The sequence below is a fragment of the Salarias fasciatus genome, chromosome 1, assembly GCF_902148845.1.
Source record: "Salarias fasciatus chromosome 1, fSalaFa1.1, whole genome shotgun sequence".
Lineage (NCBI taxonomy): Eukaryota > Metazoa > Chordata > Actinopteri > Blenniiformes > Blenniidae > Salarias > Salarias fasciatus.
Genome location: NC_043745.1, coordinates 29,219,615 through 29,245,474, shown reverse-complemented (window position 1 = coordinate 29,245,474; position 25,860 = coordinate 29,219,615). Strand labels below are relative to the sequence as shown.

General features: G+C 40.7%; 1 protein-coding gene across 1 annotated transcript; it reads left to right on the top strand.

Annotated features, from left to right (window-relative positions):
• Window positions 1–19: 19 nt before the first annotated feature.
• stk16 (serine/threonine kinase 16) lies at window positions 20–6,747 on the top strand. Its single transcript, XM_030096579.1, has 8 exons — window positions 20–77; window positions 1,597–1,721; window positions 1,874–2,093; window positions 2,173–2,306; window positions 3,053–3,140; window positions 3,789–3,917; window positions 4,048–4,169; window positions 4,940–6,747. Exons 2-8 carry the CDS (start codon window positions 1,636–1,638, stop codon window positions 5,076–5,078), a joined length of 918 nt encoding a protein of 305 aa, XP_029952439.1. The 5' UTR covers window positions 20–77; window positions 1,597–1,635; the 3' UTR covers window positions 5,079–6,747.
• Window positions 6,748–25,860: the final 19,113 nt, after the last annotated feature.

The following is a 25,860-nucleotide window of genomic DNA, read 5'->3' as shown; positions in this document are numbered from 1 at the left end:
TCCGAGGAGAGAAGAAGAAGAAGAGGGGGCGGGGCGAAGTAACATGTCAGCGAGCTAACTTGGTAAACAGAAAACTGGTGAGACAAAATATTGCAAATGTGATTATTTTGTGTAGTGTTTGAAGCTGTTTCCGAGCCGAGCTATTAAATTCAAGCTTCCAGAGTGACGAGGGGTAAAGGGATATAGTTAAACGTTGTATTTAGTTTTGCCTTGTTTTTAACAGGCGAGCAGAGCTAGCTGTTAGCTACTGTATCTGAACGAAGTGTTAGCACTGTTAGGTGTATTTCTCTAAAACATGTTTGTCTTTTAACTACATCTTGGGAAAGTACCGGTGTTAGGCAATACCAAGAATTAACATAATAGATATTTCGGGTCGGTGTGTTGAACTCCTCTGGTCGATGTCGTTACAATGGAAGGACACATTTTCTTAAGTGAAAATATTCGCGTGCGAGCTTAACTCTTGAGTTATGAAAATGTACATTACGATGCTTGTCAAACATAGGCATTTAACTGGATTAAAGAAGCAGGCGTGTTCTTGTTGGGTCAAGCAGAGGACTGCAGCTTTCTATGTAGGAATAATCAGCCCACACCGCAGTTCGACCTGAAATAACTTACTTTTGACCGTCAACTCAACAGATCATTATTCAATTTAGCTGTACAACAGTTTGAAATGGTTCCAAAACAAATGCCCTAGATAACTCTGACCCAATGCAGACTGTGAGAAACAGAGCACGCAGTCTTTCATGTCTTTATTTCTTATTGTCAAAATACTGAAGTTGATAATGTTGTTTGTTTTTTACAAAAAATTCAGACGTATAAATGTAGAGATCAATAAGGTTAAAATGTCAAAAATACGGAATACAAGTTAAAAAGATTTAATGTTCTCAAGAAAATAAATTAAGAACATTTAATATAGCAATTACTGTAAATATATGCTTTATTCCACTATATTGAGTGTTATTAGAACAGTCAGGAACATAATACGAAATGAACAAAAGTTTAGTTTTAGTTTAGTTTAGTAGTAGTTTATTTGGCCACACAAACAGACTCAAGATGTACAGAATTATGTCAGTAATACATAATCATTATCTTCATCATCATCAGTGTCATCCGCATATCATAATTTTAATTTAAAATTTGTGACCAAAGGGGTTTATGCTGAAGACAAACGTGAGAGTTAAGTAATGTGACCATATGCTCATTAAGAAATGAACAATCAAATAAAGTTGTAAATTCATTTTCTATTGTTCTTTTGCTCAACTTATTGACTAATAGTTGTTAGTCAAACCTGAAACATGAGTCATGACATTTATTTTTGTTCTGATTTTCATTTTTAGCCAATATATGAAATCATATTGTAACATGTTTGAAAAGTAGACAATCCCGATACAGTAAGATATAATTAAGCTAACATAATAAAGTTGTTGATCGCACAAATGCTTAGTGAATATGATTGCTGAAATATTGCAACAATTCTCTGACACTGATAATGTAATGATGGTAATATTGAGCACCAATGGACCTTAATATTGCAATACAGTCATTGTTTCTAGATCTTTTCCATTTCAATTTCAATTGCTCTCTCATCTCTCCTAGTTTCCTGAAAGCTTGCTGATAAACAATGTACCAGTCAAGATGGGGCAGGCCCTGTGCATATGTTCCCGTGGCTCGATCACCATTGATAACAAAAAGTATTACTTTGTCCAGAAATTAGATGAAGGGTAAGAAAAACCTTTTCCTGATGTGTTGCAGTGCTAATTTTGGTATTATGAGGTTTCTTTTGGAAGAAAAAAAAAAATTACCATTTTGACACACAATAGACTTGCGTTAATTGGCTTTTCCACTGTTTAATCTCTCTGTGATCTCTCCTCAGTGGATTCAGTTATGTTGATCTGGTTGAGGGAGTGAAGGATGGGCGCTTCTACGCCTTGAAGAGGATCCTCTGTCATGACCGTGAAGGTCGTCAGGAGGCTCAGACAGAGGTGGAGATGCACCAGATGTTTAATCACCCGAACATCCTGAGCCTGGTTGCGCATGCCTTTGTTGACCACGGAGGAAAGACTGAAGCCTGGTTACTTCTGCCTTATATTAGAGTGAGTTGTTTGTTGACATGACTGCAATCTTCTGTTTAGAGATGACCTGATTCTGAAAGGTTTGTGTTTGTCTGAACAGAAAGGAAGTCTGTGGTCCGTGCTTGAGAAGCTAAGAGATAAGGGAAGTACAATGCCTGAGAAGCAGATTTTACTTATCTTGCGTGGAATCTGCTCTGGACTCAAGGCTGTTCATGAGAAAGGTTACGCACACAGGTAATATCCTCATGTACGAGCTTAGATTACCATATCATAATCAAAGAGCTCATTCTTTTTCTTTTAAACTTGTATTTTCTTTCTTACAATCCAAAAGTCACTAAAATCAATTCAGCGTGAAGACAGTTGATTAAAGATATGTGTCAAGATGTGGTTTGTGTTTTTAGGTACTCAAAATAGTAACTAACTTATTTTTCACAGTAACCATTGAGTACTTTGCAGTCTGTTGCCACCAAACATCAAGAAAAAACGTGAAAACAAACACTTAGGGTATTGCAAAATTACTCAACAATCACATTTTTGGGTTCAAGTAAAATTATGTGGAGCATGCAGACCTTCAGATCTGGGCATCGTAACTCTCACTGACAGTGCTGAATGCAGCTTTTGCTCAGAGTCAGTGTTGCAGTTTTGGTCATACATGTTCTCTTTCAGTTAATTTTTCAACAAGTGCACAACTGAAAATGTAGTGAAATAATTGAAGTCAGTTTAATTTCTTTGAAGAATGAGTACAGTGAAATACACTTTTTTAATTCCTAGTCTTTTTAGTTCTCGACTGAATTTATACTGTCAACAGCAGAGCCGTGGTTAGGATGATTAAGTTTGACCGATCCAATGGATTATTAATTGTCAAAATTATACCAATGACCCTGTTTTCCAAGTTGGCCGTTGGTTTTTTTTTTTTTTTTTCAGTGTATGAACTAAATTGCTGCGTCTAAAGCGATGTTATTCACGCCTTGCTTTGACAGAGACCTGAAGCCCACGAATGTACTCTTGGATGAGGATGACAGACCGGTTCTGATGGACCTCGGCTCAATGAACCGGGCCAGGATTGAGGTATGGGGAGCTTTGTGTTTGCTCATCAAGTTATAAGCATAAATATCAGTGATCAAAAAGCCAACTTTCACCTAAGTGTTACTCACTGAATATGCATATAGTTTTTTGTTTTTTTTTTATCACATCTTCGCTCTAAAAGAACAAAGACATATAATAGAAATGCCACCACTAATGATGCATCGCCACCAGTCAGTGAGGTAAAGCTGTAATGTGAGTGCCGTGTTTCATCATGACCGCTCTGCTGAAGATTGTGTTGTTAAGGAGGTATATAATTCCACCACTAGATGGCAGAGTTGCATATTTGATGCCTATGAACTTGATTTTCAAATTCTTATGCTTCCTCGAAAAGATTGGCCATGGTTGTTTCTCTGATTTTAGCTTCTCAGTTTCAGGATTATATCTGTATGTAACCTTTCATTTATTTAAAGAATGCAACATTGTTTAGGGTCACACTTAATCACACTTAAGTAAACATGCCATAGCTTGAAGTATTATGAATGTTGTTATTTTTATCATCCTGTGTTGCTTGAGCTTCCCACATTGTCTGAGCCCCTTGAAAACTTGTGGTTGTCTTATCTTCATGTTCAGGCCTCTGAATCAACTTAAACAGTTTGATTATTTATAAAAAATATCCTGAATCCATGACAGGTTCGAGGTTCCAGAGAGGCCATGACCATCCAGGACTGGGCGGCCCAGCGGTGCACCATTTCCTACAGGGCTCCGGAGCTCTTCAACGTGGAGAGCCACTGCATCATCGACGAGCGGACTGATATCTGGGTAAAAGTGTCGTTTCTTTCTGGTCCATTCCTGCTGTTGCTGTTTCTTCAGTAAAATCTGTAAATCGATCGGTCGCTGACCTGAGCGCCGTTTGTTGGAAATGTGTTCTTTTGGTATGTGTGTTTTCCAGTCCCTCGGATGCGTGTTGTACTGCATGATGATGCTGGAGGGGCCGTATGATCTGGTCTTCCAGAAAGGGGACAGTGTTGCTCTGGCGGTGCAGAATCCTGTGGTCATCCCACAGTCTTGCAGGTCAGTCTTCAGATTGTAATTGTAGTTTGATTCTCTTACTGTTGTTTTTGATTATCCATGTTCACTCCAGTGCAGTCATCTCGCTCGTTGACAGGGCTTGGTTTTTTTTTTTGGTTTTTTTTAATGGTTAAACTAAATAAATAACTGAAGCCTCTGTTTCCCGCAGTCTTCTGAAAAACTGTATTTGAAAAGTGGACTTTGTGGTGAATAACTCAATAGTGTCAACAGTGAAATAAATTCTTATGGCAACTTCACACTCAAAAGTAGATCAATACTAAAACATGATTTTAACACAATAATTTGTGACATAATGAGATCGACATAAGTGGCCCAAATTAAAAAAAATCTATTCAGTCAAATGAAGCAAAGCCTCTCAAGACAGTAATACACTAAAAGAATAAAGCATGGCGCTACATGCAGTTGATGTTCTGACTGAATAAGCTCAAAAAAGTCCTCCGTCATCTGTCAGACCTTTTTCCTTTTCAAGAGCGTTTTATTTTCTGTTTAGTTGAGTATATTTTTTTCCTTAGATCTACAGTTTGTTGCTCTGGGTCAGTGAGGCTTTCCTCTGTTGTTTTTATGCATCATGTTTCTGTGTGTTCGGTCTGTACACGTATCGATTTGTTTGAATCTGAATTAAATGCTACACTCATGCTACCACCTTGCAAAACTGTATTACATCACCATTAGACAAACGGTGTGAAAACAGCTACAGTGAGCCGTGCCTTTAAATATGAATGAAACCACAGTTGTCTTTGTCTTGTGCTCAGTTACTCGGAGGGCCTGAAGATGCTGCTGAGCTCCATCATGGTGTCGAACCCCCAGGAGAGACCCAACATCAGCTGGGTTCTCGACCAGGTACAGGACCTGCAGAGCCGCAGCCCCAACACCCAAACCAACATGGTCTGATCTTGCACAGCGCGCTTGATGAGGGATCCTGGAGACCTTTGCACACTAAATGACCTTCTCTTATTTCCAGCTTGACTTAATTTCCCTTATTTATTGACTGTTGTGTTTACGCCTAGGTACTGATTATCACTCATCATGGGGAGCTTGGCAAAATCTTTTTTGGTACAGTTTAGACTGTAGGCCACAAAACATGTTCTAGTCTTTGTGTTCTGTCCAGATAATCAGAAGAATTGAAATGCCTTTACTATAATCGGACACCGTTTCTCATTATTGTTGGATAAATGTGAAGCTGGAGCTGGCGTTCTGTTAGATGATGTTCATATTGGGGCTGGAGACCAGCTTTGAGGTCGGTGGCGTATCAAGTTGAGTTAATTTCTGACATTTGAGCAGATCAAATCAACAAGATGCAGCTTTAGTGTTGGAGGAGCTTTTGCAAAGGATCGGACCAGCCGTTCACCGCTTCGTACCTGAATTAAGTTAACCAGATAACAACTCTGTATATTATCCAGATTTGGAATTAATTGCTTCAAAACAATACCTAAAATTGTTGTTTGAATTCGTGATGACGAAGCGACGACAGAGAAGCTTTGCCAAACTTTCCAGTGGATGAAAGCTGCCTGAGTTCAATACATATCAAACGACATTCCTCACTGAGACGGAATATGTTCCACTTCCCTTTAGTTTGAACCTGGATTCCTTAAGTTTTCTCTCTATGTATATATATGTGTGTCTGTGTGTGTGTTACACATAATGTTCTGTAATCATCAGTACTCTTCGGTTTTTCTCCACACCATTTTGGCCTGAACTGTAGAAAAAGTGAAAAGACAGTGAACGTTGGACGCTCGGGTTGGGGTTACTGCGATTGAAGGTGCTCCATTGTTACGGTTCTCTTCTCTGCTGCTCCTCATGATGGTTTGTTAATGTGTTTCTGTGATTCGGCACTTAATAAAATGTAGAAATGAGTATCCGCTCACACAAAAAGAGAGAGATCTTAAGAAAGTGGTCGCATTTTACTGTTGAAGACACAAACCACAGAGGATTACTTTTATATTATCTGAAAAGGTTTCTTGGACTTGTTTATATATTAACTGTGAGTTACTATCATACTTGGCATTGCAATTTAATCCTTTTGACTTCAATTTTCACCGTATTGTCTCTTAAAACCGTTATTTCTTTTAATTCCACTTGTATTTAAGTCTGGGTTTCGCTGAATGTTGTCACACACTTTAGTTCACTCAGGGTACACACACACATCTCAAATGATCTGATGCTCTTTATTTGCAGACCTGAGTGGTACCTTTCAAAGCTAAGAAATGTTTTTGGGCATTTAAGTTGATGCTTTCGTGACTGTAATGCGGTTCTATAGGGCGATGTTAGAGCTGAAAAATGTCCTTTTACACTTGATTTTTGGAATGTGATGGAATAGCAACTGACACATTGTTTAAATACACGTTTCCTTTTGAAGTTGGATATGTTGAATAACTGAAGGTATGTGCAGTGTTTCATTGCTAACGAATACTGGGTTGATGCCACAGGTCAATAACTTCACGAAGGTATTGATTGAAGATCCCAGAGTTAATCATGTATTCTTTGATTATGGGAAAATTATGTTGAAATAATGTGTCAATCTCTTATTCACTGCACAGAAAAGGATAAATAAACATTAAAACCCAGCATGGTGTGTTTAGTTTTTATTGTCATTGGTGAACCCCCTTGTTCGATGTGTTTTTAAGATGTAATACAGCCAATTTTTTATTCTTTTAAAAATAAGAATACGTAATTAAAAATTGTTTCAAAAACATGAAATTATTTCTAATAAAGATTTGAGCACTGTTGAATGCCATATCAAAGTAATTACTCTGAAATTATAAATATACTAAAATGTGAACATGTCAAATGAATCCTTGCTGAGTTAATTTTACCTAATTAGTTACACAAAGTAGACACATGGTGATACTCTCTAAGTTGTCTGTTTCAGACAACAGCATCTTTAATCTTTGTGGTAATGCTTTTTTCTTTCTTTTTGTTTTTTTGCAACTCGCCATTTTGATGTTTTCCCAAGATGACGTCTCTCTGCATTGATCGGAATTCACGAGGAAACTCTTTTGCAAATTTTCACAATCAACCTCAAGCCAACAGACTCCGTCATCCAAAGCATCATTTCCTGCAGCCGGGTCTCAAAATCTAACTTTAGGCATTGCTGGTACGGTCGGCAGGGCGATCAACTCTCAAGTGAAAGGTTGCAGGTTCAATTCTCCATCTTTCTGTGTTCACATGTTGAGCAATTTTGATTTGTATAGTGTGGCATAAAAGATCAAAGAAGAAAAATACTGACGAGAATCTATAGATTGTGTGTAAAGAGACATAAAACCAAACAGCCTGTTTAAAGTATCAACTATTTATTTATTTATAAGTAAAGCAAATTTTTTGATGAATGTCCTATGAGCACGGCCTTCATGTCACCGCTGATCTTTGCTGCCCTCTCTCGGTTTGTGCGTATTAGTTCACACACGCTTTGAAACGAACATCAGATTGCTTGTGCAGAAAAAGATTTACCGCTCTTGCATCCACTCAGATCAGTGAGATGTCACCCTTCACTGCCGCCCCAATTACTTTCCAAGGTAATGTCTACCTTACCGGGCACAAACACACAAATATGACCCGCCGTAAAGTGAAACGGCGTGGCACATATTTCCAGCGCGTGTGGCCTTTTCCTACACAAACATCTAAAAGAGTAATTGCGCTTGAATTTATAATATCACATCAGAGTTTGTGTTCAGGCCCCAGACTCCCCTGGGACCGGGTTCAGGATGGAGCGGTGTTTACGGGTGCAGCAGGGACACATGCATTTCTTTTCTTCATCATCATCATCAGCACCGCGATTGGCTGAATGATCTCATACCACGCCGGCGCAAGGTCAGCTCGTTGTTTGTCTGCGTCTTAGCGCCGGTTCCGCACGCCTTGGCCTGTGGTTTTGGTTAGAAGAGGACCGAAACGTTACGAAGTCTGCTTCGTTTGCGGCCCAACTTCAGGCATCAAACATATAAACACACTTTAGCTCTCACACCATAAACCATCCACAGGCTTTATTGATTTGGCTATGAATCAATTAGTGAATTATTTAATTAGCAAAGCATTATGGGTCAGTGCAGAGCTGCTCTCACCCTGCAGTGTTTCTAGGTCTCTTTAAATCATTTCGCACATATGCTTCAGACCCGCGAGACTGCATGCGCGTCGTCCCTTCTGTGCAAAGTGACCCCTTGCCAAAGTTTTTAAAATACAGTAAATTCTGATGTGACCCCAGGGAGACCTTGTAAAGTCGTCCGGTAAGTTTCGGCCGTTCGTTCCCCCACCCCGATGATGGATCCTATTTCTTTAAAGCTTTCTGCGTACGGACTCAGAACTTTTTGCCGTCACTCAAGTCCAAATTAGTCTTGGCTGCGGCTGAAAGAGGGAGAAATATGGACATTACGTCTGCCCCGCCGAGTGGATGAGTTATGGCTCGTGTTTGTGATCAGGGCGTTGCTTCCATCCAGGAGCTTTCTCTGCGCTCATTAATTCATGGGAGTGTTTGGGTTAAAATGCATAATGAGTTCATTAAGGGGGATTGGCGTAATCAAGAAAGGTATTGCCTTAATTACTGGCACAGGGCCAGAACTATCCGTCCTCGGTGAGATCTGCAACCCAGCCTGTCCTCAGAGCTCACTAATTTAATTAAGTGTACAAAATGCTACACCCTAACGTCGCCCTTGGGGGCAATTATGGCACTCGAGATTGAAAGATCTCCGCCGGGGGTATTTTACTTACTGGCAGGAGATTGCCTGTGTCAGTTAGCTGATTGCATTGATTATATTGATTTGTAACAGCTTTTCGGGTAATTTCATCTGCAAAGGTGAGAGCAACACGTTGGCCCGGGGACTTTTTTATTTATTCTTTCTTTATTTAGACGCTGGACTCTTTTGCCAAGTGATTAGATGAAATGGAGCCGCACAATAAGTCTTTTAAAGTGGGGAGTTGGGGAAGGAGGGTGGGGGGATCGATAGTTTTTATTTGTGGAAGAAGGTCAGCACAGGTTGGGCGTTATGAATTCTTTTAAAGGCATCACAACTCCTTTACCTACGGCGTCGCTCTGTGGCCCTGAAACCGCAACAAGGTGGCCTCGATTTGCAGCGAGGAGCAGGGGAGGATGCAGAAAATGTGCATGTGAGGGCAGAGGGAGGTGTCAGACTTGGAGGACATCTGAAGGTCACGACAATGGATTCCGCCCCTGAACTTTCTCTTTCCTAACTAGACTCCACAGTGGGAGTAAACTCTTTGATTGTTCAGTCTGTGTGTTTATTTCTTTATCTTGCTTTCTTTGAGCCAAAGAAGGTGCACAGGATTAGTGACTTGTCCGCTGGGTTACACTATCTTTTATTTAGCCCTCTAAACTCTTAACAAGCTGTGAAGAAAACTTCCTCACTTGCTTCTCTCGACAGCTGAGCGCTCTCGACTTTGAAAATTGACATCTGCCCTCGCTCTTGACCACTAAACAAATGCTCACGAGAAGACTTCTGTTCCACCGATTAAAGCGAGAACTGCGCCCCAGCGGATCGGCTTTAATCACAGGCCTGTAACCTTTGCTAACCGTGGGCAAAGGTAAAACGGGGCTAATAGTTTGATGAGCAGTTCATCAGCGCTGATTAAGAGGATGGGATGACGAGATAATCCGACGGTGGCACGGCCATTAACGGTGGCCAAAGAAGAGCAAATTAGCTGATTAAACAAGTTCCCGTCGCAGCCGGTGCCAGGCAGGCAGGAGGGAGGGCCGTGGCGAGTGATGGATGAGGAGGCGTGGAGGAAGCGTTTATGTCGCCTGCCGGCGGAGTCGTCGCTGAATGAGTGAAGTGTCTTCATCAATTTGGAGCCATTATCATGTCAAAAGGAGAGGATAGTGCTTGAAGAAGGGGTACAGGTTGGGGGAGGAGAGAAGCAGAAAGCAATCTGCATACTACAAGCTCATTCATTTTCTCACACACACACACACACGTACACACAGGGACTCACACACTCCTGGCCCCTCCTCCCCGGCAGGCCAGTTTACCGTAAGGCTGTTTAATTTTCCTGAAATAGGGCTGTGACAGCTGTGTCATGCTGATGAGAAGGCGCTGAAAAGAGTGGCAGCCTGTCACATCCCATCTATCTCAGCTACTGCAGAACCTCCTCCTCCTCCTCCTCCTCTTCCTCCCTCTCTTCTTCTGCTGCCTCCATCTCCTCATGTCTTTTTTCACTTCTTCCCTACCTGAGACCTGAGAAACTTTTCCCTCAGAGAAACTCAGCACCAGTCGCAGTCTGTCAAAGTGCAGCGTGTCGAGATGCATTGACACACGCTGGAAAAAGGACAAAAGTAATAACTGGGAGGCCTTTTTTATTTCACCTGCTTCGATTGTTATAGGTCTCTTTATCATCTGACCCAGCTCAATTATGCCGATTGGATGTGGCAGTGACACCGCGAGGCTGTGGCGACAGTAAAATAAGATGCAGAACCGAGAGAAGGGGGGATTAAAGTCTGATTGCGTTCGCTGAAGAAAGATGGTGTGAAAGCGCTGAGGATGAGTGCAGAGAGGAGCTCGCCGGTACAATATGCATCACTTAGCACGGATTACTTTGAGAAGAGAAGGACAACAATTTAAATGTTCGTGATGTCATTTCCACCCGTCAGTCATGTCAGGGTGCGATAAATGTGGAGCCATTACATAAATGAGATGTTGACGTGACCCTCCATATGCATGCATGCATGCATGCATGCAGACACACACTGGTATCTCTTTGGTTTTATGTAAACAGAATACAAATCCAGCAAATGAATCCTGAGCGCTTTTGTCAGCAGGAGCCATCGGGTCATCAGCGGAGCGCACACAGCTTCACGAAAGATTTTTCAAAGACATCCAGGTTCATTTTCCCAGTCGTATAACGGGCAAGTGCGTGTTGGATTTTTATTCTCTTGTGAGTGAGGATGATCCGGTCAAAACCAGCACAACCGAACACGGATCAAACAGCAGGATTTTCACCTTTAAAGTACTTTTGACTTATGCTCACGAGTTTATCCAACAGTTTTTAATGAAGCAAATTCAATAAAATTGTGAGAATGTCTGAATGTACGGAGATGTGAATCAGCCTTTTATCACTGAGGATGACAGTATTTGATAACCTCCTAATTTCTTTCAAACTACCAGCTACAATTATCGTAATGGTAATCACAGATGACGTTATAGTAGTTGTAGTAGTTGTGGGACACAATTAAATGCTGCTTTTTAGGCCATTTTTATGGTTATAACTAACCGCAAAGCACAACACTTCTGCACTTCTCAATAAGTATTTTTTAAATGATGAATTTTGCAACGCTGCCTTACAAATTTGCCTCCTAACCTTAAACTTACCGCACAAGGTCACCAGATTGATGCTTTCTATTAGAAAACTATAAAAACTGGGCATGCTTTGGGCATGTTTAGCAACCTGGGTCACAAATAATACATGACTGAGTAGTGCATGAGATGTATCACCAAGATTTTTCCTAACCTCTTGCAGAAATCCATTTAGAAATAAATCCCATAAAAGTTTAAAGTGTGCATCATGAGTTATGTGTGGTTTTAGTTTAACTTGTATCCACAGAGGTTTTATTAAATAAATGGCTTATTTCCTCTCAATTTTCATGACTTTGAAAATTTAAAAAACACACTGAAAGGGTTTACATAGTGTGTGTGTGTATGTGTGTGTGTGTGTGTGTGTGTGTGTGTGTGTGTGTGTGTGTGTGTGTGTGTGTGTGTGTGTGTGTGCGGCAAACACGCTGTCTGATGTCGTTTCAGCGCAGTGATTGAGCTCTGAATGACTCAGTCACAGGATTTTCCTTTAATAAATCGGTTCAAATGATTGAAGCTCTCTGATCAAGAAAGAAAATAACAAAAAGAAAAATGAGTTAAGTGGTTGTCCTGGGAGTGTGCTGCTGCCAGGGGTCGCATTAAAGAGAAAAGTTTCCTGAATGAATTGTTTTGACAGTGATGTAGAAACAGGAAGGCTGTCCGTCATGTTGGCAGATCAGATTACTCAGGGCAGAGCGTTTCACTGCTGTACACAAAGTCACCTACAACCCGGTGGTCGATCAAAAGAAAGGTAAATAACAAGTGGAATGTTACAGCAAAATGCAGCAAAAAGATCAGGATTACGTTGCGACTTTAAAACATTCCGTACACTTCTTATCGCATCGTGACACATTTCAACATTCTGTAAGCAAAATTTAAAAGTGATCATTTGGTTTTAAAGTCTAAAGCAATGCTATGAAATTGAAAATGTTCTTATTTTATTTGAATTTGGAGTCGTGAAGTGAGTTTCCTCATGGAAATTCACCGGTTCAAATCTTTCTGCCAACAAGTCTCTACTGCAGCTCTTTGAGCGGCGCATTAAACTACCAACCGCTCAGGTTTCATCAGGAAGGACGACCAAAACTTGTGCCAAATCAAACATGTGCATCACAAGGATCCATTGCAGCAAACTCCAGAAGGGAGAAAGCCAAAATGCACCTTCATCATTGTGATAAAGTTCACTAATATAATGAGTTACTATTCACACTGTAGCACATTATTGTGATGATGTGAATTGTGTTACTCATACTTCCATAAACTATCCTATCATGATGGGATTGTGACTTTTAATGTCAAATGATGACGCCAAGTGGACTATACTTGTGCAGCACTTCATGCACAACGCACAGGCTCTTGCTCTACCCTGGAAACATCATGGAAGTCTTTAAAGTGATTAATACGTTTGGCTTTTTAATCTCTGAATCGATTCATTGTACATATGTGGAACTGAAGTCCTCTCAAGTAAGATATCAGAATCCAAATAAACTTCTGACAAGCCACACTCAAAAGCAGTCCAGATAGCTAAAAACATCAATTTAAAAAAAAAAAACCTTTCATTTGTTAATTCTTTTTTCATGCTCACACAAACACAGGTACCAGTGCCTGCAGGTGGACATGCAAAATCATGTGTAACGTTCACAAACAGTGGATGGAGCCGCTGCGGCTACGCCTCCGTCCGGGACTGCCACTATTAATGATGCCAGCCGCTTTGATGCTGTCAAGCAGACTGATTGCCCTCGCTCGTAACCCTCTCTTGAACCCAACCTGCCACACACACGCACACACACACACACACACACACACAAACAGCCAGCTCTACACCTTCATACCAGTGCAAACACTTATTCACATTAACGCCACTATATTCACTGCTGAGGTGGACGAAAGCATTTATTCTGAGTCATCATTAAGATCACATGTTGAAAACTGGCCGGATTAGAAAAAGTCAACAGCTTTGTAAAAACATACAAAGTTGAAGATGGAAAATCATTTTAATCATATGTCGATTAGCCGAACACTCCTGGGAAAATAAATATAGCTGCTTCAACAAAGCACCGGGTCACACGTAGATCAATGCAGGTCGAGTATTTCACTGCTGGAACCTATAACATTCCCGCTGTTTTCAGAATTTAAAGGGATTTGTTTGAGGTTTTCTTGGGAATGGTTTTCCTCTCATCTGTCCGCCAGTTCAAGAGAAGAACACTCTTTGAGCCGTAGTTCACCCTGCTGGTGGGTTAGTTCATCCTGTAGGGACGATGTATGGTTTTACCAAAACAAATAGATCATCTCAATTACTGTAGACCGATTTTAATCTTCACTTGTTCGTTTCTGAAAAACTTAAAATTTAGACCATTCTGATCTTTCATTGTACTGAAACCTCATCTGAATCTCGTCTTGATGGCGTGTCGTCCGTTTCCACACTGGGAGGAGTAACAAACACTTGACATAAATTAAAAGCTAAAATCGAAACAGTTGAAGCGGTGCTGGAGGTTGAGGTGTAAACTCTCATCGGAAATGGAAACTGTTTCCATGTGTCGTTTTACGGTCTGCGCAGCCGAGGTTGGAGAAGCAGCGAGCAGAGGGGAAAGCGGGGTTGGAAGGTCAGCATCACTCCTGACGGAGGAGGGAAGGCGGCCGACGTAGCGGAGGGGGGGATTTAATTAGAGCGAGTGCCTGCATCCCCCTCTGGTGTCCTGCTCCGAATTACTACTTGCTGCCAAGGGTTAACTGGCCTGATAAATGGGATCAGTCACACTTGTACGCAGGGACACACAACACACTCACACACACACACACACACGTGTTGTGTAGAGGGAGGGGAGGCCTGTGCGACACAAACAAAAAGGGTGAAGCTACAGATGTTGAGGCGGCCTGTGCAGTGATCTCATTCACACGTCGCAGCGCTAACATAAAGATCTGCTGGAAATCATGCCTGTGAGTTTAATCTCGCTAAGAGTTCGTTGTGTATTAAGATGGAATTTGAAGGATATTTGAAGACATTACCCTGGATTTAATGTCATGTACTCCCTCCCTCCTAAAGATGTTCCTCATGCTGAGATAACGGTTGGAGTTTGTTCAGGTTTGAGAAGCAAAATAACTAAATAAGGTTGAGAAAAGGACAATGACATTAGGTAAAATCATATGTCTTCAGTCACAAATTGATGTGGAAAGATTGAGGAGAAAAATTAATTTTCAGATAAATTACTGAGCTGGCTGATTCTAAACTCCATGAATTTAATTTTGTTCAAGTTGAATTTTGTGACAATAGTGAAAAAGACAAAAAAAAAAAAAACAACCGAGGAGAATGAAATGTAATTTTTATTTTACAGTCATACTGTCGTGTCAGAGAGAAAGTCTTAAGTGCTGTCTTATGGGGATTTAACAGGAAACACTTCAGATCAGGGGCAAATCAAATCCAACTTTTCGATCACAATCTCACTGCTCTAATCTCTCGTCCACTGCTGCTGTCAGGTCAAATAATTGTTACCTGTATTCTTTGGCTCCACTACTTAACTTTTCAACCTTGGTTTAATAAAACAATGAAGAAGAAAAAGAATCAAAAGATCTCCATGTTAGCTTTGTCCTTTTGATTACATTGATGGAATTGTGTGTATCAGCGATACCCAGTTGAATTACAGGCTCACAGCTGCTGGCTGCTACAGCTTCGGTTTGTTTATGAGGCCTGGAGTATTAAATTCTGCCAGCTGCAGAAAATGGTTTCTTTGACTTCTTGATAAAACTTATGCACCATAGGAATCTGTGTAATTTGTGGGTACTTAAGTTGTCCAGGTTGTATTTTTTTTTTCAAGAATTTTTCCTTTTTATCTTTACTGTCACGATTAAAATTAGTTTTTGTTGATCGAAGGTTTTAAATTTAGTTATTGCATCTGCTTTTCTTTGCTCGAGATCACTTTCTTTTGTAGCTCAAAACAATATAACTAATATTTTGCTGAACCTTCATGCTGCAACACCAGTGTAAACCTGAGCATGGTTTGAGTTTGTTGTTTCTGAGTCAGCACAAAACATGACAGTCACCCAGAGTCCTGGGGTGAAATGGTCATTTTTCACCACTTTTCATTTCAGCTGTATGTTTCACATTAAAAAAACTGTTAAGCTTGCCTTTCTTGGTGTCTTCTCAGCACAGCCTCACCTATGTGATTGTCGATATTCATTTTGACGTAATGTCTCACACACTGTATTTAAAACTGTAACAGAAACACAACATCAAAGTAGTGAAAAGTTTGATTTTTTAATCTTGCAACCACAAGTATGTATAATTAATGATTTTGCAAAATGAAAAAACAAATTTTAATATCAAATAAGAATAAACAATGAACAAATGTATCATTGACACATTTTTATTCAATTATTTAAACATAAAAAACTAAGAAATTGCCAGGTGTTTTTGCAGAACTATTCACACATTTACAGAACCAAGACCAATGTATAGATTATATCCGTAAATTACTTGTGCCACTCAAAAAAACACTTCCTGAGGCACGCCACACAGAGTGGGACATGGCAGACTGACGCTTCCAGGTGTGTCTCTCCTGCGTCGACTCTGGTTCAGACTATTTCCAGCTGAGTCGGCCTCTGGTTCCGATTCAGGAGGGAATTGTGGAAGAGTGTTGTGGGCTGCACCGGCTTCACACTGCTCACCTCACGATGCAAGATGGAAGCATTGGTTTCTGCAGTGTCCAGCAGGTGCAGGAACACGGTCTTGTACCAGCTACCAGCTTTTCTGTGTGCAGAGTATTACTGGATGAGCTGGTCTGACAGGTCAACCCCACCCATGTTGTTGTTGGTTTGGGACAGGGAATGTCCCTCGCAGCCCAGCGCCCATCTCCATCCTCCGTCCTTCTCTGCACTGTCTCAGCTGGAAATGCAGGGTGGAGGGTGGAACATCTTCCCGATATCCATCCGTTTTACTGAAACCATGGGGCCTCAAGCCTCTCTTATCCACCTCTCTGAACCTCTCACAGACCACTGATCTGAGCATTTTCCCTCCCTCTCTCGCTTCCTGTTCTCATGTCGGTGACACATGCTCCAAACCTCATGCCGACGCAGACAAAAGGTGACCCTGTCTCCAGTATTCCTGGAGACTCAACAGAGACACCAAGGACATACAGAGAAGGAGCCCAAAAAAATTGTGAAGATCTTCAACACCCACATTCGTCCAGTTATATTTTTCTCCAATGTTACATTTTCTGCGTTTCTGTGTTTGTGTTTCTGCTTATTGTGAGGACAGTGTCCGCGGCAAAATACAACTCTTCTCTCTTCTGTTGTTTTTGTCTTCACTTGCTCGCGGTGTCTCTGTGGAGCTAAACAGGAACAAAATGACCGCCTCCTGATGTCCCATAATGAACACACAGATGACAAAGACAACCTATCAGATGTTTCTCAACAGGTGTCAAGCTAAACACATCTGCAACATGAGTAGGCGTGGACGTTTGCTCTATGAGCTGGAGTTTTAACACAACCTGCTACACAACTAAACTCTGGCTTTGTGTGTTTTATTTATTTGAACAGACAGAGGAGTCAATAAGGGAGATCAGTATCATAAAATGTTATATCAGATCTGTAAAGATTTCAAGACCTTTTGATTTTTTAGACAAATGGATAGAATCCAAATAATATTTGATCTCGTCCAGGAAAGTTGAAAATAAGGGTTTCCATTTTTTTTTATGCTTTTTATGAATGGGAAATTCAGTTATAAAGAGTAAGAATTCCATTGAATTTTTGTTGTTACACTGGCGGAGGCCAAACAAAATCTGTTTCCAACATAACTTGACACTGATTGATAATTTACAGCTGATGAAATGACAGTGAGGACAGAGCCAACATAAATGAGTTACTGTTTCAGGAGAATCCTCACAAAAAGCGCATAATACATCACTGTCAAATCTTTTGAGATAACTTTTATGGGGGTAAAATCTATATAGAATTTTGACAGATACTTCCTTTACTTTGTTAGAGATGAGACAATAATTTGGTAGGAGTCGTACCTTCCGTCACGCCACATCATCCACAAATTGACTCCAGTGTGAAGACGCCATCACGAGGAAGACGCACATTATCGTTTTGAAAGAGGGCTCCATTTTCTTTATTATTATTTCTGGGTTCATCACGCCTTCTTCCAGGATTCGCAGCTTTCTGATGACTTTTACACCCTGCTGCTCCCATGTGAAGTAAGAGCAACTTTTTTCAACTTTCTGCTGAGATATATGCGAAGATTATGTAACGAAAATGCAGGGATTATAAAATCATGCAAGCTCCTAATATTTCGTGACTTTTGCTCGGAAATCAAAGATTTATACTTTGTGTGGCCACTTTAAAATAATGGGACCCCTGCAAAAACATGCAGGCTTTGGCTGATTTTGCATTGAATGATGTAATCTTATAAGTTTTGTTTTTTTTTTCCTGAAGGGACTGCGTAGCCCATGGTGCTCAGTCCTTTGAATCCTGTATAGCTGAACCAGCATGGTGGCGTTGCAACAACATCAACTAAAGCGCTTTGCTGTGTCATTGAAAAAAGTTTGTCATTAAAAAAAACCCCTTTATCTGTTAAAAAAAAAAAAAGACTTGTCTATGGCAGCACATACATGAAGAAAAACTTTTGATGTCAAATTATTTGTTTCAATGGCAAATCTTTTTTTCAATGACAATAAAGTCCCTGTTTTAGCTCCATATGTCTCCTAATGTTTTGTTCAATTTGAATTTGTTAAAAAACTTTATGGAAAAAAAACCGAAACAAACATTTGTGTGTGTATTTCCTCCCAGCAGATTCGCCAGACAAACATGTATTATATATCCACAAGCAAACCTGGAGCGTGTCCTAGGGCATTCGTTATTCATCATAGCTCTGGTTTTACTTGATCCATCGACAAAATTCAAAAGCTGGGTAAAAGCTTTGAACCTTAGCTTTCCAAATAATGTGAACGGACTCTGCATGCCTGCGTTACAGCGCAACGTCATCCAACATGTTTGTTGAGATTTCTTGAGGTAATTTTTTTTTTTTTTTTTTTTTAATCTTCAATTATCAAATATAAGTGAGATTTGCAAAGGAATTCACTGATTTCATCTGGGAGTTTTGGTGTTTAACCATAGAAATTAGGAAAATGTGAGTCTTTTGGTGACGTTCATGAGATCAAGTCTTACATTAGTACCTCTGTACAAACGAAAGCAGGTAACTACGCTGGGCGAAACGCCACCCGTGGGTAATTTTCCATAAATCTTCTGTCATAATCAAAGCGCGGGCCGTGTCTGTTAATAACTCAGTGTGGTTGGCCTGATGGCAGAACACAATGCACCTAATGGAACAATTTATTTCCATAATGCTGCATTGTCGGGGCAGGCACACGGCCACGGGAGGGAGGGAGGGAGGGAGGGAGAGAGAGAGAGCAGGAGCGAGTGAACAGGAAGGACAGTGATGAAGGACAATAACTGTGCAGACACATTAGAGTTGTTCAGAACTGTTTTTGATCAAACTTCTTACTTTAATACACATTCACCAAAAAAAAAAAAAAATGCATACTGACTTAAGCGTCTTTGAACTCTGCGCCGGGACTGCGGGCGAAAGTTTTGTGCTGGTTGCAGTCTGAGGGAGAACCCGAGACAAATCACCCGGTGGCAGTTTCATCATCTCCTGTCACAGCCTCTGACAGAACGGCCAATTATGGAATTGCTAATTCCTCACTTAGTTCACGCCGAGCCAGTCAGACCTTGGCATATCTGGAACACGTCCGAAAACTCAAGGCGTCAGTGCGCCACACTGTCACCAGCAGCGCTAATCTCATAAGAACATGGAAACTCCACCAAATGACCTACAATCAGGAAAGCTTTCTGATTTTGATGGAAACTTATATAGAGAGAATATATTACAATAGTTTCATATATATGAGGTGTCCAAACATAGTGACTGGGTCTTCAACCTAAACTGAGGACTTCTTGAGCAGAATTTGCATGTTTTCCCTGTGCATGTGTTTTTTTCCACGTACCCTGACATGACTCTGAAACTGCTCATATGAGTGAATGTGAGCGCATGTGATTGTCTCACATTATACTGTTGTAAAAACTGTTGGTAAAAGTGGGTAGAAGCCCAAGGGTTTATTTCAGGCTATTACCATATAAAGGCTTCAAATGAAACTTTAGCACTTTTGTTCCAAAAGGGACAAATTAAATTCAAAGGCTGTCCGTTTTGCATCTTGAGGCTATATTTTGGAACAAGGTGGAGAATTTGTCCTTCTCCAGTTATTTGTGACAGGCTGACTAAAAATGATTTAGGCAACACTAAACATTGAGCATGTGTAATTTATTGAGAGGAGGGGCTGCCTATTCAAACCAATTAGCACACTGACAGAGAGAGATGACTTCCCTGACCTCTGTGACCTTGTAGCCGTAAATACAACAAATATAATGGGCAAACAGAGAGGAATAGAAGAGTGAATGAGCCTGAGACACAAAAGCATTTGAGTTTAAACCAGTCTAAGTGGAAAACTTTATTTGTTTCCAGGCAGATGTGGTGAATCTTACTGTGTGAAGAACACTTGAATAAAGTTACTGACCAATAGTTTGGATGGGAAATTGTAGACATGCATATGATTACTTTGATATATAGAATGTTTTTGATAGATTAAAAAGAATTGCATCTTTTCATGTAAACTTAATTTCAAAATCTGTTCGGTGTGCTAAGTACAAGGTAACTGAATCCAGATCTGTCTGTTCACCTTTGCAAAAGTGTTTTTACTATTTTGACGCGTCATCAGAGTGTAGCTGAAAGAACCGGCTCGACCACAGTCTGTCACACCTCTGATGATGTTTTGATCAATTCTAACCCATTAAAATACACCACAATGAAATGATTTACCTCTCCCTCTATTTCATAGATTGACAAATTCTAACAGGACTCCATTAGCCTATTGACAACGTCTGGTGACTGGTCATTTCATTTCATTTCTTCTTCTTTTAAATATCGACCACCCCTATTATGACTACAAAAGGATTAATTTCCCTAGAAGAACAGCCCCAGGAAGGATTTTGAAACAGCAATGGTTTCATCTTCATTCAAGATGTGGCTTTTCTGTTATACCCAGGTCTCCTAAAGCCGTATGTTCAGATGGTAAAAACAGATTTTAATTCACACCTGCTTTCATGGTTGTAATTTAAACTATTTACTTTGATGATTGATGCTGACACGAACATCAAATACGATTTGAATGCAGTATGCCTGAAGGTTTACTGGGTAGAGCACCGAAGACTGGCTGTGGTACTGGAAGGATTGGTGGGAGCATCATGACTGTGTTAACTTTACAGCGGTTTCACTTTAAGGAAACACTTATTCACAGTCCTCAGTGCAGCTCTATGTCCCCCGCTGTAGTTGGTTCTTTAACAAAATTATGTTTTGGATAAACATTTACATTTACATAACATTTTATTGCAGAGCAGATATCTTTCAAAAGCACTCAGAGTTGAAAGACTTCAATTAATCTGAAGTGTATGCTTTTCAGACTTGCTTGTGGCCATATTCTCTTACTTTTTTTAACTCCATGTATGGATTTTAAGCGCAAGATGTGGAAAGCCTTCACTGGATTGTGTCTGTGACTTAAATTTGAAAACTAGAGCAGCTGATGTGTCTGGATGATAAGTCATGAATCACGTGGATAGAAAAACTTTATGACAAAATAAAGAAAAAAAATCAAAGTTAGCCTTTAGGTAGCGTTGGCTTTTATGTTATTCTTTACTGAGCTTAATGCTAATGCGTCTAAAAAGGCGGAGTTGAGCGTGTCTTGTAATCACTGTATCTCACATCGGTTTCCCCTTCAGTAACCTTTGGTTGGTGTTAATGGGTAAACAGGGTAATAAGAGGGCATTGCAGGAGAGCTGATGGCCACAGACAGTCGAAAGCATGACAGAGACGCCACTGTCACGTCTAAAAAGCTGTTAGTTTTAGATCTAAATGTTATTTTCATTTTCACAGTGTGGCTCACAGTCGTGGGAACAGCGACCACTTTATAACCTGTGCAGCAGTTGAAGCTGAGTTAATCTGTTGAAAGAAGAAAGAGCAAAAAGCCAACTGGCGGACGTCTTCAAAGCTCTTGATTGCTGTGAATATCCTCATAAGTGGCTAGATAATGTCAGTGGTGCGGCACAGTGAGATAGCAGGGTGAAAGTAATGTCTTGTTGTGGCTGATAAGATATATATATCTACTATCTCCCATGTCTGTGCACAATGGGCCCCTTGTATGCCTGACAATAAAACCCAGTGCTGAGATGGAAGGACCCATTAAGCGGTCATAAAGTCTCACTGCTCTGGAAGATGTTGAAAGGAATCTTTTGTTTCCAAAACCGGTCTGCTGGGAAGAGGACAGTAGAGTCGTAAGGCTGGAATTCCCCAAATTAGACTTTAATCGGAACCGGAAATGTTCCCTTTGTTCTGTTGTGGTTTATTAGATAGGACCATTTCGTTAAGCTTCCATTTATGAGATTAAATTTGGAAGGTGTTGCAGAGTTGTTCTGTAATTATATTATTGCAATATTTATCATTTAATTCTTTCACAGCATATTCAATTGTGGGTCATTGAATGCAGACACAATGTGATTACAGAGCTGTATAAGTTGACAAATGTGTCAAGAAGCCAGAAGGATACAAACTATTACAACGAAAATAAGCAGACGCCTCGTCAGTTTTATGACAACCTGCTTTCTTTTCACTTCGACATGTTGTTGACAGACGGTTCCCAGGTAAAAACCCTGTGAATTCTATCACTATAAAACCACAGGAGTTATTCAGATGAATCTAAATTCATTTTCAAACTTCCAACATACAGTTTTAAACTGACCTCTGAAAGATCATGAAAACTCGGGGCAGAACAAACAGCCGTTCATCGCAATGCTGGAGCCATTGACATCAAAACATTTTCCGGATTGCAAATCAAACATTTCCATCCCTTACACACATAAAGTACTTTCTTTACACACACGTGTGCATATCAGCCACACCTACAGACAAGTTACAGCCACCAATTAACCTCACATGAACTTACTTGCATGTCCTTAATACGAAACTTTCCACAGAAAGTCAGGGAATGCAGAATCTTGTGACTTTCACTTTTCCGTCTTTTTACATCATAAAGATAAAAACTGTGCCACTCCACTGCAAGTAAATAGTTACTGACACTGATGCAATGCTTTCATCTGTTTCCTGGAGGATCACCTAATATTTCCTCTTAATATCATTATGATGAGAGGGGAAAAAAATCCTTTTATTGCAAATGAGAAGATGGTTAAATCTACCGCTTGAACTGGGACTCACACAAACTAAAGTGGCTGAAATGTCCACTTTCAGTGTGCAATACAAACAAAATGCTCACACACACACACACACACACACACACACACACACACACACACACACACACACACACACACACACACACACACACACACACACACACACACACACACACACACACACACACACACACACACACACACACACACACACACTTTAACACCATGCCACCCAAAGCAGGTGCAGTAGATGAAGTGATATGAGCTTTTGTCAATAATGCACGCTTGCTGTAGTAGTTGTATTCTTTTATCTTAGTCAGGTAACTTTACAGTACATCCTGCGTAAACTACGCGACAACCAGATTCAGCAGGAAACTGCATTGTCCCCTCAACTTCAGCGTATGAAAGGGCTGACACACACCTGATGAGAGAACGAGAGCAGAAGACCGAGGTGGGATAACAAAGACTGGCAGCTGCAGATTCACATCCGGCAGGCTGAGAGTCATGTAGCAAAGCTTAATATTAGTTAATAAATGATGGGTAAAAGGTACAGAAACTGAGAGGACAAGTAAAAGTTTAATAAATTACCTTTATCTCCTTAATGAGACAACATTAATTGTGGCCTGAAGGTCTTGCAGAAAAAGAGCTAATTTGTCATCCGCTTTTAACACTGTGGGAATTAGTCTAATTACCGGGAGCACGGCGAGTCGATTTCCACTTCACAGAAAGTCCATTGTGCACCTGAATCATTTATCACACCTGAGGTCCAAACGTTGAACTCTTGGCCTGCTGGGAAAGCCGCGGTGCTTACTTAGCAACAGCCTTGAGACAAACAAATACACAATATCAAAGTGAGATGAGGCTATAGCTCTCAATTATTTATCAGCGCCAGTGACGATTAATTCACGGATGTGTTTTCGTGCTATCAGACTGACGATCCAGAGCAGCATTTGAGATTTCCATTTCAGCTCCTGAAACGTTCTTTCATCTCATCTATCAGCAGAGTGAAGGATCTTATCAACAGGTTAAACAAACCAGTGAGAATAATGGTGTCAGTAAAGTACTTATGCGGCTCGGCACAGAGGGAGCATGGGAGCTCACCCGGATTAGTTTAAGGACAGGGCAAACTGTCTCAGAGCTGTGGTAATGATTGAAAAATATGCCTGTAATTGCTGATAAGCGCTTTAATGTTCCAGTAAACCCCCGTCGGCCGCTGATTTTACTGACGCACAGCTCGTCGATAAACTGGAGCTTTGTAGTCGAGGGCGGGCGGCGGCTTTGATCTCCTTTGTCCTCTCATGGTCTGAAGGGCGTGCGCCGCGTTTGGAGAGCGCTGCAGAGGGTTCAAGAGGGCATGTGCGTGTCAGAACTGGTGTAACAGAGGAATGAAAAGGGGCTAATGAGAGCCACAGTCAACATCAACAGGACTTCCACTGACATAAAGAAGAGGAAGAAAAAAAAAACCTTTCAGTTGCGTTTGCGGTCAGATAACTCATCTGATGACACAGCCTGGCAGCACTGTTGTCCCAGACTCAATTGTTGTGACTCATAAATTACAACAGTGTGATTGTGCTGCGCGGCGCTCGGCCCTGACCCCTCAGAGGTTTGTCTCCTAATTGATCGTAGGATCACAGCACCGTCTCTGCTGGTTATGTTGTTTGTAAAGCAAATCCAGACAGAGCAGCCAGTTGTGTCACAGTATTTTAATGTTTTCAGCTGTCACTGAGAAGTTTTACATATATTTACTTATGAATCTCTACCTTCGTGTGAATCAAACGCAAAGTGCAGCTGAGAATGTCAGCAGCTGAGTCTCCATTTCTTCTTCAGCCATCTGTCTTCCTAAATAATAATAATAACTTGAGCCTTTCTCAACTGACTGTGGGTAAAGGCGAGTTTCCCTTTGTACAAGTCGCCAGTCGATTGCTGCCAAACACAAAGAGAACGACAATCACGCACAACCTGTCATCAAATAGCCTCAGATGAATCAATCTGGACCGTGGGAGGACTCTGCTGTGACCAGACAAGAAAATGCACCTATAAGGAGCTCATCCACACTCCGGCCCCGCTGCTCTGCCATGCGGCCAAAGAGATCAACCAGAACTTCTTGAAATACCTCAACTTTCCCACCAAACACACGGAAGCACTAAAGCGCCGCGGCAGCTGGCTCGTCCGTCAGTCAAATCGTAATAAAACACAGAAACAGGCTAATATAGACTAAAGTTTGTGTAACAAACCATTTTACAAGACAGCAATATGTAAATCATAAACATGGTATGTTGACTCGTAACTGCATGGCGGTTCGGTGAATAATTTGAGGAATTCATTTGTTTTTAACCATTTTTAAGAAACAAGACAAGTTGGTTTTTTGGTTTTTTTTTACATTTTTTTACATTACAAGTTTGATTCTACAAATTACATTTGCCAAAAACAAAACAAACTACTGGTTTCCATAATAACAACAATGATTTTTTTTAATCACATCTCAACTTTGGGTGCTTTCATTTGAACAATTAGGGTAGTTTTTGATTGTTGCCTGTTTTATTTTCAGACTCTCCAAAGCAGCTGACACTGGTCACAGTTTCAGGCATCCATTCAATTTCATTTGCGCTCCTCTGCAGGCCCTGGTGACAGATTCACACATGGCCTGGCTATTTAAATTACTTTCAAAACATAAAAGCAGGGGAAGAAGCTGTGGCGGGGGAACGGCCAGAGGGCTACGCTGATTTCCAAGGCGCAGATTACCTCTATATCAGTGAGGAGACAGGCGGTAATCTGCCAGATAGAGAGCGGAGGGGGAGAGGTGGGCGGATCTGCAAATCTGCTCCAATTTCCTGGAGGTCAGCTAGGTGCATATAGACATGAGCACACTGCACTTCTAGAGGCCAATTACAAATTCTGGGTAAAAAGGGGGGCTCTGTTGCAGTGCTTATTTATATCAGGAGAATTAAATTTCTTGATGGTTTATTCTATATTGATGTCCAAACTTTTTTTTTTAAATAAAAAAGTGCTTTACTTGTAGTGTGTTAAGGCTAAATAAAGAATGCTTTGCACTTGCTGGGGTTCCATTAAAATGGATTAGGCCACAGCTGGCCCGC